Source organism: Bubalus bubalis, chromosome 6 (genome assembly GCF_019923935.1).
Source record: "Bubalus bubalis isolate 160015118507 breed Murrah chromosome 6, NDDB_SH_1, whole genome shotgun sequence".
Taxonomy (NCBI): domain Eukaryota; kingdom Metazoa; phylum Chordata; class Mammalia; order Artiodactyla; family Bovidae; genus Bubalus; species Bubalus bubalis.
The window spans coordinates 91,618,355-91,638,423 of NC_059162.1; the positions used below are offsets into that span (position 1 = coordinate 91,618,355).

The window sequence follows — 20,069 nt, forward strand, 5'->3', positions numbered from 1 at the left end:
TGGGATTCTCCAGGCAAGAACACTGGAGTGGGTTGCCATTTCCTTCTCCAATGCATGAAAGTGAAAAGTGAAAGTGAAGTTACTCAGTCGTGTCCGACTCTTGGCGACCCCATGGACTACAGCCCACCAGGCCTTCCATCCATGGGATTTTCCAGGCAAGAGTACTGGAGTGGGGTGCCATTGCCTTCTCCGCAGAGAGTACTAAACAATAATAATAGGTTATTCCTTTTCTGATAGACTTAAAGAATCTAATTTGTTGAACCCTGATGAAGGTCTCTAGAAAAGACCTTCCTTTGTGCTTTCAATACCATATGGATTGATGGGGAGAGTAGGGGTGGACCACTGAGAAGTCCCGTGTATGGGTCAGAAGTCTCAGCAGATAGGTCCTCTGGTCCCTCGGAAGGCTTTGACCAGTCAGGTCATCTCTGGTTCTTCCAGGCTGGGCTCCTGACCCCGTCCCCCAGCAGGTTTCTCACTAGGATCCTAAAGGCCGAGTGTGTCCTTGGGTGCTCTGGAACCATTGTGGCAGGATGCTAACAAGAAAGCCCTGCTTGTGTGCCTGGCAGACCCCCAGCAAGCATCTGTGGCCTCCCTGTGATGACCTCCAAAGGGCAGCCCTGCCTCGCCCTGCAGTGGCTCTGGCAAGACCTCAACAGGCTGTGGAACGAGCGTGCAGACTGGGCTGTGTCAAGGACGGAAGCAGCCTGGGTCTTAGTCCATGCCTGACCTACATCTTCAGCCCCTCCGCATCACTCTTGGAGCAAACTGAAGAGCCTGCCACCCTGAAAGGGCCTCCTGCATGCCTGCAGGGTGGGCCCTGTTCTAGAATGGTGCCAGGCAGCGAGGGGTGTGGTGTGTCTTTGAGGGGCTGATTGCTGTGATCACAGAATTTGAGTCAACCAGACTGGCTGGGTTGGGTTCCTTAGGGACCCTGGGTACCAGAGCTGTTATCGTTCCCACCTCAGAGACATAGATATGTGCGCACACAGACTTGCCCAGAATCTGTGACCTCGTGAATCCTCTTGTCGAGGGTGTTAATGTTTCTTTAAAATGACTGCCCTAGTCCCCTCATGTCAACATCGCTCAGAGTCTGCTCAGCGCCCCAGGGCCTGGGAGCAGGGTGAGGCCTGGGAACTTTTCTACAGTCCCACCGAGTCTGCTCAGCGCCCCAGGGCCTGGGAGCAGGGTGAGACCTGGGAACTTTTCTACAGTCCCACCGAGTCTGCTCAGCGCCCCAGGGCCTGGGAGCAGGGTGAGACCTGGGAACTTTTCTACAGTCCCACCAAGTCTGCTCAGCGCCCCAGAGCCCGGGAGCAGGGTGAGGCCTGGGAACTTTTCTGCAGTCCCATCCAGCGCAGCAGGCCTTTGTTGTGCACCTACTGGGTGCCTGATCTAGTTCTGGGAAGGCTTCCTGCACCTGCTGCATTTAGGCTTGAAGGACAGGTCGGGCAGCAGGGGAGGCCTCAGGGAGGGCTCGCCCCCAGCAACTGGGGTCTTCCCAAGAGGAAGGATCCCTGGTAGGCAGCATCATCTCAGGGGGTCAGGGCACTGGGTGGGGCAGAAGGGACTGAATTCCGCCCACCCTGGACCCTGCTGTTTTGTAAATGAGGCACCCAGGCAGGGAGGGGATCGTCCTGTTCTCGTCACCTAGTTAGTTTTTTGGAGGTTGTCACCGAGGCTGAGCTGCAGTGCCCCTTCGTGTTACCTGAAGAATTTGGTCGAGGGGAAGGAATGTGGACTGGGAAGTCAGGTAGACCTGGGTTCAGGTCCCAGGGTGCTGCTTCCCGGCCTGTGGAACTGTGGGCAGATCAGCTCTCTGAGCTTCAGTTTTCTGTAATGTAGAGATGCTAATGCCACCCGCCGCCCTGGGGCTTTTTGAGGGGATCAGAGATAAGTAAGAAAGGGCCAGCATTAGGAGGCACCTGTCTTGTCATCTGTTGCTGTCCTGTCATTTCTGTGGGCAGCACAGGCAGAGGGGGAGGTGTGGCCAGAGCGTGCCATCTCCCCTAGCCGGAACCCTCTGCCTGATGTCATGCCTCTTCCCTGTGTCCTGGAGGGCCCAGCCGTGGGCCCAGCCACTGGTGACCTCACCTGGCAGATGCCCAGGAGCCCTCAAGACGAGCTTCTCCACCTTCTGAATGCATCTTGGGCAGCACGACGCGTGCGCTGGAGGCAGGCTGACGCCTGGGCTTCAGGCAGGAGCCAGCGGTGCAGCCCCCCGGCTGACAGCTGGGCGTGGAGGGCTGTCCGAGTGGACAGCCGTGGCTTCTAAGCGCCCGGCTGCTCATGGCGTTGTTTGGTTCAGTTTCCTTTGCGTTGTGACCTACATCATTCCTTATTTGCTAAACCCTCTGAGCAGGCAGCAGTAATAAATCAATTAATGACTCCGATGAATCGTTTAATGGCCGACAAAATAACAGTAAGGCCAACAGCTTGCATCTCTCCAGTGGTACCCAAGGACTCTGGTCGACCAGGGTGGGGGACGAAACAGAGACTGTTAGCTAAATGAGCGCAATTAATATGCGCTTTAAAGGCTTAGGCGGCATCTGTTCGTGCAGCCCATGCGCCTGCATTCCCTGCTTCTTCGTTTGCACCCCCTCCCCAGCCTAGTGTAAACTTCCCCGCTTGGATGTCAGGGGACCCAGATGAGATTTTCAGGCTGTGCACCTCATCCCGTCATGACGGGGGCTGAGCTGAGGGAAGGTGACTCTGTACCCCCTGAATCTGGTGCTGGTAAGCAAAGTGTGTGCCCCCTTTCTTGAAAGGTGTTCTGGGGGCCATCCCTTTAATGATTTCTCTTAAACTTAAAAAAACGGAAGTTTCTAAAGCGGGTGGGTTTTTTGTTCTGTGCACACCTCAGTCCTGGCAGGATTAAGTTGTCATTGGAACTGAGTGTGTGTGCAGGCCCATGCCAGGGAATTTTCCACTTTGCAGAAGCAACTGCCAGTGTTCTTGTTAAGGAACTGTCACTGGCCTACTATGAGATGTTTGCGGTTGTAAGAGGCTCCTTTAAGACAGTGGGGGGTGTGTGTGTGTGTGTGTGTGTGTGTGTGTGTGTGTGTGTTGCTAATGGTGTAAACCAGGGTCTGAAGCTCATCTCTCTTTAAGAAGAAAATCAGCGTTGTACAAACAGCATGCTGTTGATCCACTCCACACTGTTCATTTGCAGGGGGGACCTCTCGCCTTTAATCTCCCTTGTCTCACGTGTACATGCCTAGGACCCGTGCCCTCTGCTGTGCGGCTCTGCTGGGGAGATGTTTGCACACAGGGAAGGGCACCCTGCCTGGCATCTACAGTATAACCAGGTATTAATTACATGGGGCTCCACCTCTTACCCAGATGATGCCCTTTGATCCAGTTCCCAGAAGAAGCGAGTGCTTCCTGGGTTGGATGGGCAGGGCCTGGTGGGATGGTGGCCGTGACCGTCTCAGCACAGCCAGTTCCTCTTCTTCTTGAAAATGATTTGAGTGGGGTGACTTTCTTTGATTGTTTTTTAAAAATGAGAGAGGCCGCTCCTCAGAAGACTGGGTTCTGCCCCACCAGGGATGCTGTCTTCTACTGGCCCCCACCCTTCCCACGCCCTGGCCTGCCCTGTGTTCACAGAATCATAGAAAGCAAACGCGCATGTCTTCCACCTGGTGCTGTGTTGCTGGCTCAGGAGTTTGAGTCCCTTATCTGAGGGGTCATATTTGGGTTCCCCATACCCCTGTTGAGGGTAGAGGCCTCCCCGTAATAGACGATGATGAAGGGCTGAGGAAGGTAAAGTGAGGTGCCCTTGTACTCCAGCTGCTGGAGAACAGAGGGGCTGGGCATAGAGCCAGGACCTCTTTACCCTCCGGCAGCATCTTTAAACGTCAGTTTCAAAGCTTTGACCGGAGAAGCCAGAACACAGCCAGAAGGTCTGGGCTTGACTTCCAGTTCTGCCTGTTCTGAGCTGAATGACCTTGGACAAGTCCCTGAGCCCCTGTTTTCTCATCTATAGTCCCTGCCCAGTCATCCAGGAGGATGGGGAGAGAAGCTGGTTGAGCTGCGCCTAGGTTAGCTGGTGAGCTGGGTGGGCAGCCTCCTCCCCCTTCTAGGGGAGGGGACGTGGGTAAGCCCCATGCCCACCCCGTCAGTGAGATGGAGTGGCTGGGGAGGGCAGAGGCCTGACAGGATTTATGCTCTGAAGGAGAAGCTGTCAGAAGGCCTGGTTCCAGGGGAGGGCTAAGATGACAGCAGTAATCTCTCACCTCCCTATCACCTCCTGCATCTCCGAGGCTCGCTGTCCTTTAAGGCCCTGGCTTGAGTGCCACCTCTTCCATAAAGCCTCCCTGATCCCTCTAATCCCCACCTCACGGCGCCCGCCTGGAGCACCTTCCCACATCCCTCAGTTCTCCTGTGGAGACTTCATTTCATCCCCTGGACCTCATGGGCAGAGCTGAGCCTCTGTCGTCTCCCACCCCAGTGGGCACAGCACAGCATCCCTGGCGGCCTAGGAGCCAGCATTTGCTGAACACATGGCCGTGTCAAAAGTGCTCCTAACCTTTTTAAGCTCCTCGCCTGCCTTGTTTCTCCTTCTCTTCCCAGGGTAATTTACCAGTTAGATCCAACAGACTCTTTAGTGAGATCTTACATTCCCACACACAGGCACACACAAGCATGCACGCACCCTAAGTGGAGACCAACTCAGTGAAATACTTGCCGGAAGGAGCAGTTAGAAGGCCAGTCTACTCTGGGAAGAGAAAAACATGTGGATGATCTCAGATGTAGAGAATGCCTTGTGCTTACCTTATGTTACTATGAGCTGTTGTTTCTTTTCATAAGCAACAAAAAGCACCCAGAACTCTCTTTTGTAGGGACTGGTGGCAGGATGGAGAGGGGTGCATTATTTAGGTTTCTTGGACCGAAATCAGAGGTGGAGGGACAGAGAGACTGAAGTTAGAACACTTAGGATAATGCACTTCTCTGGGCCTGATTTCTTACCAGTAAACAGCAGTGACACCTTCGCAGGGATGTTGAGAAGTAAATCGTACCTTTGAGAAGTAAATCGTACCCCCTTCCCCAGGGGTTTGGGATCAGGATGAAAAGGCATTTGCTACTCTCTGCCTGCTCTCTCTGCATTCCTGCATCCATCTCACTTTTCAGGAGATAGAAATGAGACGGGGGTGTTAGGGAAGAAGCTCTGGTGTCAAGACAGCCCTCTCCTGGGTCTGACGGCCTGACCGTGCGAGCTGGGGCTTTTGTCACCCTTTCTCAATTTGTGTGGCCGAGAGCTCGGTGTGATGCCCACTTGGTTCACTGTAGCAGCAGGATCTTAGCCACCTCACTTGGAATTGAGCAGAGGCCTAGGGGGCAAGAAGCTCACCCGAGTCATACAGCAGGTGGTTTATAGCCAGACCTGGAACCCTGATCCCAGGACCCTCCATCGGGGTCTCTTCTGTCTCCTAATAATCCTCAGGAAATGCCAGGTGGTGCTGGATAACATAGCTCCCCCCTTTTCAGAGGGGAGACTGAGGCAGTCCCCATGGCTCTGTTGTGGCCAAGCAGAGACGAAACTCACACCCTCTGATCCTGAGTGCGCTCGCACCCTGTCCTCCTGAGCCACCCTGAGGTGACGTGGCCCACCGCTCCTAGAGGCTCTCCACTCTAATGCTCGGATCTGGAGAAGCTTTTGGCGGCTCGGAGCATCTGCCCCTGGACCCAGGGCCATCCCTCAGCAGCGACGAGCGAGCACGTCCTTTCCTCCCCGCACGTGATGGCCCCCTGGCCGTTTGGAGGCAGGGATCCTGTGTTGCTCACTCCCCTGTGTCATCCAAACCTATTTTTAACGCCAGCCAGTTCTGTCTCTTCACGTAGCAACAGCTCTGTGTGTTTTTCCAAGCTGGAGAATTAGAACCTCTGTTCTCCAAATGGATTCTCTTCTGTGGTCTGCACATAAAACCGAGAGGCCTCTTCCAGTACCTTCCACTTTTGCCACCCTGCTTCTCTGTCTTGGCCTTTCTGTTTGGGTGATGAGATTCTCTCCATTCCCTTAGCTATATCTTCAGTCTATTGATGCTGCTAAAATTCCCTCTAGGAAACTTGGGGGGAGAAAGCAGCGACATTACATTGCCAACAAAGGTCCATCTAGGCAAGGCTATGGTTTTTCCAGTGGTTATGCATGGATGTGAGAGTTGGACTATAAAGAAAGCTGAGTGCCAAAAAATTGATGCTTTTGAACTGTGGTGTTGGAGAAGACTCTTGAGAGTCCCTTGGACTGCAAGGAGATCCAACCAGTCCATCCTAAAGGAAATCAGTCCTGAATATTCATTGGAAGGACTGAAGCTGAAGCTGAAACTCCAATACTTTGGCCACCTGACGGGAAGAGCTGACTCATTGGAAAAGACCCTGATGCTGGGAAAGATTGAAGGCAGTAGGAGAAGGGGACGACAGAGGATGAGATGGTTGGATGGCATCACCGACTCAATGGACAGGGAAGCCCGGTGTGCTGCAATCCATGGGGTCGCAAAGAGTTGGACATGACTGAGCAACTGAACTGAACTGAGGAAGCTTGGCCCAGAGGGTCCCAGGTCACTCCTATATTTTGCAGAGCATGTTGTATTTTGAATTGTGAATTCTGTATTTTGCACAGAATGCTGAACCCTCTGACCTGATGACACCTGTGTAAACATACCTCCCTCCCTGGAATATGAACTTCTCTCACAGGCCTTCATTTCTCAGAGCTGGAGTGCCCCTGTCTCCCCCTTCCCCAACCCCCCAAGTGTCCTCTGCTGCCGAGCTGTGAGCACACCGCCATACACCACGTACCCCTAGTGTCCTGGGTGCTTGGCCACATGGCCTGTGTTGAGTTTCAGTCAAGGAAGGCTGTACTTGGTGGTTTCACATGTGGGCCCCGTGCTGCTACACGCCTGAGTATTGGGGTGGGGCAAGGAAGGAGGGGATTTGCAGAACAAAGTTCCATTTTGCAGCCTTGTAAATCAGTCAGGAGGGGTTGGGTGACCTGGCAGGAGTCCCGCCGTTCACTCTGAGCGTGTTTTTATTCTGTTTTCCAGGAGCTTCCTGTGCACAGAATAATTTTTTTTAAAGAGAGTAAAAAATGGGTGGGGGATTCCATGCTAGTTTGTGGGTGAGGCTAACTGGGGGTCTCAGGGTAAGGCTGGAAGGTCCTGTCTTGTAGGGAACACATACCCCACCCTGCCCTCACCAGGCTCTGCTTCTTGAAGGAAGTATGAATGTCACCTACCACAGGATATACAAGATGTGAAGTGGCAAGCTCCGGGGAGCTTGTCTCTTGGTCCCTCTTGACTGACCCTGTTCCTTGAGTCGCATGGGACTCCTTGCTATGGATTGAGGAAAGGGCCCAAATCCAGAACTTGCCAAGTCTGTTCATCTGTGGAGCCTTGGGTACTCTGGTGGTGTTGGGTGAGTTTGTCAGGCGTGCACTGGGATGTCTGGCACGGGCTAAGAGGTGTCAGATAGGATTCTCAACTGTCCTGAGCTACTTGCTCTTCTGCTGAGATCTCTTCCCTGTTGCCTTGAGTGGCAAGCCCAGGTTCCCTCACACGGCTTTCAAGGCTTCTCGCTGTGGCTCAGATCCCAAGGCTGCAGGTTTGAACCCTGCATCTCTACCAGGGGTAAGAGTGGGGGGTAGAATGTGCTTACTCTGGGACGGGGTAGTGTCCCGGTCTCTCCTCGCTGTTGACAGCGGGGTTTGGTGGAGTGGCATCCGGAACACATGAACAGAGCTGAGGGGCTGCAGTGAGCCCCTAAGCCCCGGTGGCTGTGTAGCCATTCTGGGGTCATAAAGAAACCCTACTCTTGAGGGTGAACGTTGTAGAATGAGCCCTCCTTGGAAGGCTCCCTGGCTGTGAACAAAAATAAAATACTTTGCAGGGAGGGGAACTTTTACAGCTTCAGGCAGATGTCTGAAGGCACCTCAGGCTGTCCAAGTGGACTAGATCCCGGAGGCTTGGAGGAGGCAGCTGGCTGCAGTGGGCCACACCACTCAGTGCAAGGCCTGTTTTCTATTTGGAAAAGAATTTTTAGTTAGTTTAAAAAAAAAAAAAAAGCATGAGTTGCCAAACTGCATGCCCAATTTGATTCTGCCTTTTTTAGTCCATGTGTGCATGTATGCGTATATGGATAAAGGTTGCTGAAGAGGGGCTGTTGGGGGTTGCGGTTGGTACAGGGGAGAGCCCAGATGTCATGAGCTAGCTGTTATCTCCAGGCTTTGATAATCAATAGGTTTGTAGGTGGTGGTTAAGTTTTGACCTCTTAAGGGTTCTTTTTTTGATCTGATTCTTTGTTTTTAAATACTTATTTAGTCTTAGGTGGGTCTTCTTCGTTGCGCACAGGCTTTCTCTAGTTGCAGCGAGTGGAGGCTGCTCTCCAGTTGCTTCTCGTTGTGATGGCTTCTCTTGTTGAGGAGCACAGGCTTAGAGCTTGGACTTGGATGCTTGGGGCACAGGCTTCGTTGCCCGCGGCTCGTGGTATCTTCCCAGACCAGGGATGAAACCCGTGCTCCCAGCGTTGGCAGGCGGATGCTTAACCACTGTACCACCACTGCCCTGCAAGCCCTAAGAATTCTGTAATGAATGGGAAAAGGTAAAATCTGGGCTCTGCCTTCCTAAAATTTAGGAGCTGCTGTTTCTAATCCCTGCTCCTGCTAGGTGTATGGACTGGGTTGGGAGAGTACGTTGGAAGAAGAGCTCCAGAAGTCATCTTCTCTTAACTCCATCATTTGACACTTGGCGCAACAGAGGCCCAGGGCAGGCAGGGCCTTACCCAAGCCCATGTGGGAGGTCTCTGGCTCCTGACTCCTTCCTCCCCTACTCCGGTGGAAGAGTTCCTGGGCACCTACTATAGCCCCAACATGCTGTAGGCCTCTATGAATGTCAGAGGGTTTTGGTTTTGGTTTTGTGTTTTTAGAGAAAACTCACACGAGACACTTTGCTGAGTGCTTTAATGGAGTTCTAACTCCAAGTTGGAAACCACAGGGAGAGGCCGATTCCTAGCAGTCCGGAAAGGCCTGGCTCCAGATGGCCAGATTTGAGCCGGTCTTTGAACAATAAAAGTTGTAATTGTTTACTGAACGCCTGCTGTATGCCTCTCATTGTGCTGGGTCTTAGGGATGGTAAAGGTGCTGTTGAGGTGTGGGGGTGAGGGCAGCGTCACGTCGATAGATGTGGGGTGAGGTCCCTTGGATTGGGTTTCGTGTGTAAGAATGATTTCTTAACCCTCTTGTCTCCCTGTGACACTGGTTGCTGCTTTCATTTATTTTTTGTCCTTTTCTGCCCTTTTGAAAGTTTTGTATTATAAGTTCATGTTTGCCTCAAAATCAAAGAACGGCAGTAACTGTCATACTTTAAGACACAGAGTTAAACACTGCAGAGCTACTTAATGTTGCAGCTGAAAGAGCCTATAAAGGATAAGTTATCACCCCAGCTTCCTGACACCTGAGCCACTACTAACATGGCCTTCCTTTCACTGGAGGGTAGCAAATGTCCATTTCCACCCAGATGTCAAAGAATTATACCATCCCCCTACTAGAACTGTGGATTTTCCATCCCTAACATTCAAAGGACCGTGGATTCCTGATCTTGTAGGAAAAAGAGATTTTGGTGTCAGGGGAGCCTTGTAAGTCATGCACCTGGTTCAAGTTTTCATTTAAAAGTTTTTTGTTTTTTTTTTTTTTTCTTTTAAATGATAAGATATCCATATGTTACATCCTTAATGTTTAAAGAGCTCATGTATACTACTAAGGAAAGACGTCAAATACCTAAATAGCTAACGACATGAATGATTTGTCATTTCTTTTACTAAATGGCCAGTGTAAACCATTTTAAAAGGTTAGTGATCCAAAAGATTAAGTTAAAATACCAAAGAAATCAAAGAGATACCATTTTGTAGCTACTAAGTTAGCAAACACTGATGTAATGCCCTGTTAATTAAATTAGTTGAATAATGATATTAGTCTCATTAAAAAACCATGTTTTCTTTGACCATTTAATGAGAGGAGGAGAAGTGCTTGTGATATTATTTAACAAAAAACAGTGACTAATTTTCTTTTTACTCTGCTGTGTCCTATAATAAGAAAGTGTTTTATATTAAATGAATAATGCTAATTTAAAGAACCAAGTTGCTGAAGCTTTCCAAATCTTTCTTTAAAAGCCACGTGTTGTTTCTGAGCTGAAGGCTGAGGAAGAGTAGATCTGGACTCTCTGAGGATAAGTAGGAAAAGGCACCTTCAGTCTGCTCTCCACACAGACACTTGTTTTCTCATCTGTAATGTAAGGGTGCTTGTGTCTGCCTTGGAAGGCCACCTGGGGGTTCAGGGAGAGACGGTGTGAAAGTACCTGGCTGGTTCTGAGCATCAGGCCAGACAGCCCCTGCCCTCCACCCTGCCCAGGGCTGGGCCATCGACTCAGTCTTTCTCACACTGTTGTCAGGAGCGCCATCGTTTCCATCTTCACCCTAGAACAAGTCAGTGTCACATTTGTTGAATAAAACATTTAATCAGGGCAAGAGAGGGTTTTGGTTTTCCCAAATGTATCACCTGCCCTTGCTCGCCTTTCTGATCAGCATCGTTGACCCACCCTCCTTGCTTGACTGGTGGACTTGAATGAAAATATGAGTAATTTGAGAAAGATCACCTCCTAAGAGGGTACCTCTGTTTTGGAAAGGTGTCAGTTTTCCTCCAAATTATATAAGAATTTTTTTATTTTGGTAGGAAGATGACTTGTATAAACGATAGAAGTTTGGTAGGATAAGCAGATAAAAATAAATAAGAAAACTTCCACTAAAGAATTGAAGATAATAACATTGTAAAACTCTGATCATTAGAATGGACAGAATTAGGACAGAATTTCTTAAAAGCTCAGAAACCATCTGATGCCTTTGTAAGAATTTTTGTCCCTGATTTCAAATGAGTGGAAAACTTGTATCAAGCCGGTCGACCATTTGAGGAGTAAAATCTATGTTCTTTACCAAAATAAGTTGCTGAACGATTAAAGAGTTAAGTGTAAAACCAGTCTGTGGAAGAACTTGAAGACAGCATAGGAGGGTGTTTACCTCACTCCATTTAAAATTAAAAAAAAAAAAAAAAAAAATTTTTTTTCTGCTGCTGCTGCGGAGTAATTGTTGGCTATAAATCATGAAAAGTTGCATTTTCGCAGACCAACCAACCGCAAACAAAGAGTGCAGCTGATGGATAACCGGGCATATTCCCCCAGGCAGCCCTCATCCTAGATGATACCGGGGTGGGGCGCTCAACCAGGGCTGGCTGCTCCTCCAACCTAAGGAGGTAGAAAGGGGAGAGCCTGGTATTTTGGGGTTTTTTAACACATTGCAGGATAGTTGGCAGACTCTCTTTACACCGAATCATTGTGGAATGTTGGGCCAGAGAAGCCAGCCCCATCCCATGCTATTCCCTTTTACCTGGGGTCTGTTGAAACAGCTACTGTGGGCCTCCCGAGTCCTCCTTACTTCCAGATTACCAGCTTCCCTGGGTTACAAAACACAGCCCATCCCATTGCTTAATCCTCCCCAACGCTTAGGAGCAGCTAGGCCCACCGCGACCGGAACCTAGTGCAGAAAGCTGAGTGGCTTGCCATGGCCGCCCCTCGCTAGTCCAGGCAAACAGTGTTTGAACCCCAATGTACTGGTTCCCAGGGCTGTCTGTTTTCTTGCTGCATGTGGTGTGTTTGGGGGATTCATACAGTCCCTCATTCCCTTCCCTGGGAGTTAGGAGTTCTGGGTCCTGTTTTGTGGCTGAGGAAAGGGCAGGAGAAGTGACTTAGAAGTGGTGACATCAGGCTGCAATCGTAACAGAAGAGCGTTCTGTTTCTTGACCCTGAGGGGCTCAGTGTCGTCCCAGAGGACCCATCAGAGCCCCCAGGAGGACAGTTGGCGATTGTGTCTCAGAGGCTCAGTCCTGGTGGGGTTTGGGGACCTTCGAGATTGGGTCTGGGCTTCCTGCGGGAGCAGCCCTGGGAGGTATAGAGTGTGGTGGGGAGCAGAGCACCGGCCCAGGTGGGTGGTCAGGCCCAGGGGCTTCTCTCTCAGCTTCACCCGCCCATGTGAGCACGGGGCCAGGCACAGACATGCCGGCCATGTGAACAGGTGGGACACAGATTGTCTGGAAGGAGGCCAGGCTGGGGAGAGCAACGTCTGTTCACCCCTGGGACGCATTTGTTGAGGCAGATGTACCAGGTAAATGCCGGAAGAGCAGCATTTGAAAGAAAAAGTAATGACAGTGCAGCCCACCTCCTCTGTGGCCCCCAGGACCCTGACGGGGCCAGCAACATGCCTGCCTGCCTCTCGCATTTCCCAGCTGGTCTGTCTGTAGATTCATTAAGCCGTGGACGTTCATTGATCTTCTGCTCTGTACAGCATGCCAGCGTCTTGGCGAGGGCACCCCCATTCATGAGGCACCTCGCCTGCCCTGCGGAGGCTTCTTCAGAACTAAAGCGACTGAGTGGGGAGGCGGGGCTCACTAACGGCTACTGCTGCTCGGAAGGGTGTGTGCACGCCAGGGGTGGGCATTGTCCTCCCGTTCTGGTGGTGGTGGTGGTGGTGGTCGTGGTTTAGTTGCTCAGTCATGTCCGATTCTGCAACCCTATGGACTGTAGCCACGAGGCTCCTCTGTCTGTGGGGTTTAGTGATGAGGAAGCATAAGCTCAGAGAGCTCATCTCTTACCCACTGAGTGACAGTTCTGGGAAGGTGCTGGTGTTTTGGGTGGATGGGGGGGGTCTTTGGAGGACGTGGGTGGAGAGGGTGGAGGGGGCTGGGAGTGAGAACTCCCGTCTGTCTACATGGGTGCAGCCTCTTACTTTCCACCCTCCTGTCTCCGCAGAGTGCAGCAGCCGCCCCGAGCCCCGTGCTTGGCAACATTCCCCCCAATGATGGCATGCCGGGAGGCCCCATCCCTCCGGGTTTCTTTCAGGTACGTGCTGGGCCCTCGGCCCTGTGCTTCTTTCCCTCCAGGCCAAGCCCCGGGCAGGCGGGAGGGAGGGAGAGAGAGAGAAGTCAGTAGCAGCTCAGTTTGCCATGGTCTAAATACAGTTGCTTCATGCTGGTTCAAACCCTTCCCTTCCCATCCCTCTCGCCACCTCTTCCAAAAACCAAGGAGGGGAGCAGAGAAAGCTGGAGAGCAGACACCTCCGGCGCGTGCCGTCACTTCTGCCGGAGTTTGTTTTCTTCACGCCAGCTTTGCGCTCGCGACACAGCCCGCCCCTGGTCGGGAGGCGGTGGGGCTGCTTCCAAGGCCGGTGCAGGGCTGTCTTTTAACAAAAGGCCTTTTTTTTTTTTTTTTTTAAACAAAACAAGTAAACTGTTCTTTGTTTCTGTTTTGTTGGTGCCGTCATTGTCACTGTGTACTTTGCCTGTCCAAACTACAAACCTTAGGCGTAATCTAAAAAACCAAAAAACCCCACCATCCTGGCAGGTCTGGGAGTCCTTTCCCTCTGGTTAACCGCGTGATTTTTTCCGAGTGTGATCACAGAAGGCATCCCACAAGCATCTGTGCCCATGCTCTGCCCGCCAAAGGCAGGAGCTGCCCGTGGGTTGAGAGCCGGGTCTTCTCCAAAAGACACCTTGTTGGGCTCTCGGGTGTGGGGTGTGGGGTGTTGGGGGACAGCTTTCTGGTTTGCTGGGTGAGTACACTCGCCACGCCCTCTGCACCACCTCTTGCATCTCTGTTATCCCCTCTGGGGACTCATTTGATTGAAACCATATTGAGACTGGAACAGGCCATTGGAGAGGGATTGGCCTGTGGGGGCTGGAAGGAACTTTTATGATGGAGCTCTTGGGGGTGACATGCTTTCAAACCTCTCCTCAATCGGGTTTGAGAATCTGCCTGAGGTATGCACACTTTTTGAAAGGTTGGCTGTTGTTGTTTAGTCACCATGTCCTGTCCAACTCTTTGTGACCCCAGGGACCGCAGCTCACCAGGCTTCCCCGTCCTTCCCTGTCTCCTGGAGTTCGCTCAAACTCATGTTCATTGAGTCAGTGATGCCAGCCTTTGAAAGGTTAGCTCTTCCAGATTAAGAATCTAGAAAGAGCTGTTATATAGAAAAGAAGGTGGATATTTTTCTGTGAAGCCCAAGAATTCAAAACTGGGGCCAGGGAGACACAGTCTGAAGAGACTGTGGCTTGGTGACAGCCAGAATTTCACACCGCATGCTTCCAGCAGTGGGACAGCGGTCACAGGAAGCTCCCTGGCACTGGAGGAATCTGAGCAAAAACGGGGCAGGTGCCTCTTGGGGTATTAAGGGGTTTTTCTCCCTGGGTGGGAGATGACCTAGAAGACATGTCTGCTTTGCAGTGTTTCACATTATAGTTGATGTTCACTCTTAGGAGAGGAGGGTTAGGACATGCTGCTTACCAGCCAAGAAGGGAAATCAGTGAAATTTGGCTGTTCTTAAACAGAAAACTGCAGGTTGCCCACCAAGGTGGCAGTGAGCAAAGTGATAGGGATTTGGGGATGGAAGCTTAGGGTATTGGATGGCCACACATGTGTCTTGTCTGTGTTCCTAGCATATGGTCCAAACTGGGGCCTTGTCTCAGGAATGGAAGTGGGTGTATAGGCTCCAGGTTAGACCAGACCAAGCACTGCCTGGGGTGAGGCTTGGCACAAGGCCACAGGCACTGGGAAGAGGGGCCAGACTTATGAGAAAGAGTGAGATGTTCAAAACCTTGGAAATCCGTGGACCCAAGAAAGACAGGAGCTTGAAGGACCACTGCCTGACGGGGTCGTCCATGCCAAGGGGCAGCCACCTTCCCAGCCTCCCGTGGTGTTCTCTCCAGTTGGAACTTCTCTCCCAGGCTCATGTCCTCCCCAGAGATACCGTGGCTGCCCTTCCTACAGTGCAGAAATGGCTTTCCCGTCTGGTAGACAGAGACCACCCAGATATACGCTCCATCTGTGTGCATCCCTGTTGAGGTTGCTTGCTGGCATCTGGGTGCCCAGTATAGGCCACGGTGGCAAAGAGAAGGGGACAGTAGCCGGCTGGATTTTTTTAAATAGGCCACTGACTTCTTTTTTGGCCTGAGTCTGGGGCAAGGAGAAGTCTGTTTGATATGTGGGCAGCTCCCAGCTTCCTGCTTTGATACAGTGGTCCATGGTTAAGGCCTAATTCCAGACATATATATTTCTTATGCCCTCCCCTGTGACGTTTCAGGGGTGTGTGGTCAGAAAGCCCAGACCTACTCTTGTCCTTATTTAGCCACTGCCAGGTACCATCCAGCAGAGGTAGCTGTGGACCCCCTACCCCCTACCCTTGACTTGAGGTCTTCTCTGATCCTTAATCGGGGTGAACCATCAAGAGCTTGCTGGATTGTTGAGCAGGGGGCTGTGTGCCCCGACCTCCTTGCTTCTTTGCTGACTTTGGCTACACCCCCACCCCCACCCTCACCCGAAGGGGCATGCTTTCTCCATCAGTCAGTTGAAGGCTGATGAAGTCCTTCCTGGTCAGGATGCTGAACCACTTGGGCTGAGTCACTGCTGTGGGAAAAAGGTATCTCTCTGTAAGCAGGTAGTGACTGCTCATTTCCAGAACAGGCCAACTCACAGCAGGAGTATTAGCTATTGATTGCTGGCCCTGCCCCTCGCTCATCTTGCAGGCGGTCACTCTGATATTAGAAGGGAAATAGAGATGGTATTGAAGGTTTTATCTGCTGCCAACAATTGAACTTCTTCCCCTACTTGACCACAGCCTGGCAGACAGCTCAGTGGCAGGAGGGTCTTTGCACCGAGGAGCCAGCCTAGTCTGGCTGATCATCTGTGGTCAAACCCTGTCCCAAGGTGGCCAGCCCCATTTTTTGGTCAGAATTCCAACCCTAGTTGGTGCTCAGCTTAGTTGGGGCCTCCAGGGTGGATGGAAGAGACCAGCTTTCCACCCCTATCCCTGGCCCCTTAGAAAGCAACATAAGGAACTTTCTTCCTTGGGCCTTTGACTGCTAGGCTGCAAAGCCACTCTTGGGATCAGAAGGTTTAGCCATCATCACATGAGGTCCCATCTGTTTGCTCTCCCTTACTCCGTGTTGGGGTTTCTGAGATGGACAGTTCCTATGGTCCTGGGCATGAGAGGTGTTTGGTACCAAGCTGAGGGCTGACTGGGAGATGTTTGAGACCTGACCTGACCATACCTCACTGTTCCACTACTGGGGAATATTGTGGGGTTCTCTAGGTCATGGGAGAACTTAGCAAGGATATTTTCAGTCATTGTGTTCCTTATAAAAAAAGACCTCCTTCGTCTTGGCATCCCAGCACCTCACGTGCACTGAGGACCCGGGAAATGTTTAAAGTGAGTTTGTGTCACTCTTATTTCCAGGAGTGGAGCCCAACCAGCCCCCAGCTGTAGATGCAGCAATCTAACCAGACCAGGGGGTGGTCCAGGGATGGTGGTATGGAGTGCGGAGGACACGAAAGACTGGAGTCTTAGGACACCTGTGCTCGCCCCTGCTTGTCCATGTACTTGCTGAGTGACCTCGGCCAAGTTGCTTTCCGTCTCTGGACTGCAGTTTGCTCAGCAGTAGATGAAGCAGGGGGTGGACCAGATGGTCTCTGAGGGCCCTTCTTACTGAATTTTCTGCTTTGAATCCAGATGGATTTTACATAATCAAGCAGTGGCTTTTTTTTTCCCCCTCCACGCAGCTTAAGTCAGTTGGGCTGCACATCTGGCAAACTCAGCTTGGCTTTGGCCAGGCCCACTGGTTTGGGTGGGTCCCCAGCTCCTTGGCCCTAAGGTGGTTTGAAGGGAGGCACTGTCCAATGAGGGTTTCTAGGTCCAGAGCTGGGGAATTGCAGGAGGGCAGAGGGGTCATGGAGAAGGGAGCATTGGGTACAGACTGTTTTTGTTCTTGTTTTGTTTTAAATTCCAATAATTGTTTTCAGTTATGTAGTGTTTTTGGCCATGAAGCTTACTTTCATTTTAATCACAGTGTTTCTACAGAGGAGGCGTGGCTGGTTGGGAAAGTGAGACTCAGAAAGGTGAATGACCTGCCCAGAGTTAACAACTGAGGGCTGTAACCAGAGCCTGAACTCAGCTTCCTGGTTCCTGATCCTCAAGTTCTTCCATAGCAGTCAGGGTCCTAACGTGGATACAAATCTGATTATCTAGAAGAAAGAATAGAGAACAAGAGAAAAGCGGGGAAAATAATGGAAGGAGTAAGAGAAACTCTAGCCATCTTCTCTCAGAAATAGCCAGTGTCTCCATTCAAATGCCAGCAGAGGCCACAGGCCTAAAAACTGTGCCTTCTCTGAAAAAGACAGCCCTGGCGGACCCTTTACCAAAGTCTCAGCCTGACCTGCTCTGAACACCCCCAGATACTTCCCACCACGATGGGGGGACATGTAGGTACTGAGATGTCCCCTGTTCCAGTGAGGCCTCATTTGTTCCTGCCGAGCCCAACCACCTTGGAAGGAGGTTAAGGTCTGTTCCAGAGAACCTTCCCCATGAGTTACAGGAGGAGAGAGGAGAAGCAGCACTTGATGTGTATAGCTCAGGAACCAGAGACATGATCCAGAAATAAGAGGGAGAGAGGCACACACAGCCTTGGTCCTTTCCTATCGAGAGTATCAGATACACATCTCTGCTTATCTGCCATGGGGGTAGCTGGGGTTTCTCTGGGAAACACACAGCCTCTGGAGGGCTCTGACTTGAAGTACCTGAAGCTCTGCCATGTAGAATATACTCAGCCCCGCCTCTGTGAGGTCAGCCTGTAGATCTCAGATCCTCCTCAGAAAAGAAGAGGGAGGCCACTTGATGTCTCTGCAGGAAAGGCATTGCTACCACCTGCTGATTTTACAGTGAGGTAGCGAGTTCCTTGACATTGGCTGTAACCAAGTAGAGACTAGATACCCAGCAGAGAGCCTGGGAGACTGTGAGCCTTGGGGTGGGGTGGTGTGTTTCCCGGGAAGATCAGCGTCCAGCAGATGAGAACATTGTCGGTGGCAGCAGCCCGAGCGGTTCCCTAGTTTTCAGGCTTCCTTTCCAGCAGGGAGCAGACAGCACAGAGTGAGCCGAGTCTCCTCCTGCTGGAAAGCTGCTGCCACAGGAAGGGCCACTCTGGCGAGTCGGGGACTAGGGGAGACTTGGGGGAAAATTAAACCACCTTGTTTTTAAGGTTTTCAAAGCCCACTGCTAGGGAGGAAGACTTGGTGGCTGGGGGCCCGGATCCCCATTAGACAGCTGGTGAAACTGAGGCTAGGACCACGTGAGCGTTGGTCCGGGCTCGTTGATCAACCCTTAACTCATCGACCAGACGTGGTCCCTCAGGGCACAGCGATCTCCCAGTCATTCAGCCATGAGCACTGCAAACCAAAGAGGGCACGGACCCTGCCCTCAGTGGGCTCACACGGCCTGCCTGGTGCAGGAGGCAGGACTGATTACATGGAGGGGCCAGTGTGCCTGGGCGTGATGTGAAAGGGCAAGTTTGGGATGGCAGGAGGCCTGGATGGACACACGAACTTAGAGACAAAGGGGAGACATGGAAGGTTCCTAAGAAGGGGAGTGAGGTGGTCCGAGGAAGAGCCCCAGTGGCCTGGAGGGGGTGGCCAGGTGGGGTTGGAGCCCAGGCTGTGGTCATCTCAGGAGGTGGCTAGGCCTGAGCTGGAGTGGTGACTAAATGCTGTGGTTGGTGCCCCCTCTCGACCGGGTGGCCCCTCGCTGGGTGTTGGAGCTGGGGGGTTGGAGAGCAGAGCAGGAAGAGGCAGGTGAGGGCCGAGGTCCAACTTTTCGCTGAGTCTCTCATGCCTCCTGCCCTGTGGGAGCCTCCCGTCAACAAGGGAGGGCCCCCGCACGTGGTCCCACGGCTGTCCAGACTGGCCCTGCTTGGCCTCTCCAGCTGTGCTCAGAGACCCTAAAGTGAAACTGGGTGAACCCTTCTCATGGCTGCTGGTAGAACATTCTGCAGGTTAGAGAAGGTTCTCCCTTTGTGCTCGTGTTTGCCTGTTAGGTAGGCCTGAGAGCTGACAGTGTTCCCACTTCTGGATGAGGAAACTGAGGCTCAGATTGGCCGCATTGTTGCTCAGGGAAGAGAGGCTCTGGACAGGGCGAGGGGGATTCAGAGCTTCTTGATGAGCCCTCTGTCTGCTGGTGGATTCCTCCCCTCCCTGGGCCTGCCCTCCAACCCCAGCCCCTCGCCCCTGTCTGCTCCCTGGTGAGCAGAGGGGGTCGGTGCGGGAGGACAGAGGTGCTGCGTCAGGGCTGGGAGTGCCAGGCCCTCCAGGGGACAGAAGCACTCCTCCTCCCCATCCCTTGCCCGGCTGTCTGCCTCCAGACTGACAGAAGGCAGGGTCACCCCTGCTGAGAAGGATTAGAGAGGAGGCGGGGCATCCCAAATGCTGGGCCCTGGGCCATGCTGGGAGGTGGGGCGCTGCTGCTGTTCCCACCCCCAGCTCCCACCTGTTCCAAGCCTTGGCTCCAACACCAGCAGCATCTCTTGGTTACTGAAATGAAGCCAGGGGTGCCCTTTAAGCCTGAAGAGCCCTGCCCTGGGAGTTGGACACCCTGGTTTGAGTCCAGCCCTACTTCCAAACTGCCATGTGTCCTTGGGGGGCCATCCTCCCCTCTCTGGGCCTTAGTTTGCTCATCAGTCCGGTGAGGGGTGCCCAAGAGGGCACTCTAAAGTGCTGTGGACTGGCCTGTTCCTCCCTTCCCTGCTGTGAACCCACACGCAGGCTCCCCTCACATTCACCTGGCCCATGCAGAAAGGCTAGGACAGGAGAAGGGTGGGGGAAGACTTCTTTTCAGGCCAGTACCACCTTCTCAAAGGTCGGGCTGCTCTCCCACCCTGCCCGGCAGCCAGCCTGGTGCCTAATGTCTGCCCCGGGGCAGATGACCGACCCGGGGCTCCTAGCAACAGTGGACAGGAGGTTACTCGTGATAAGTCAGGCAGCATTGCCCCCGTCACCTTCTCTTCTATACAGAAAAAAAAAAAAGTTGTGGCCGTGACCATCACGTGTGCCTGTATGCACCCGTGGGCATGTGCGTGCATTTGCACACTCGATCTGCCCCCCTCCCTGCAAATGTGAACTCCACACGGTCACACCGTAAACTCTCTCTGATGAAATGGAAAGTTGAAC

At 52.3% G+C, this 20,069-nt stretch overlaps 1 protein-coding gene across 3 annotated transcripts in view; it reads left to right on the forward strand.

Annotated features, from left to right (window-relative positions):
- The window catches only part of SSBP3 (single stranded DNA binding protein 3), a 165,856-nt gene that overhangs the window by 104,661 nt on the left and 41,126 nt on the right, over nucleotides 1-20,069 (forward strand). For all 3 annotated transcript variants that reach the window (XM_025288669.2, XM_025288671.2, XM_025288670.2), the window contains exon 5: nucleotides 12,837-12,926. In XM_025288669.2, coding sequence (XP_025144454.1) covers nucleotides 12,837-12,926 — 90 coding nt within the window. The remainder of the gene's footprint in view (nucleotides 1-12,836; nucleotides 12,927-20,069) is intronic.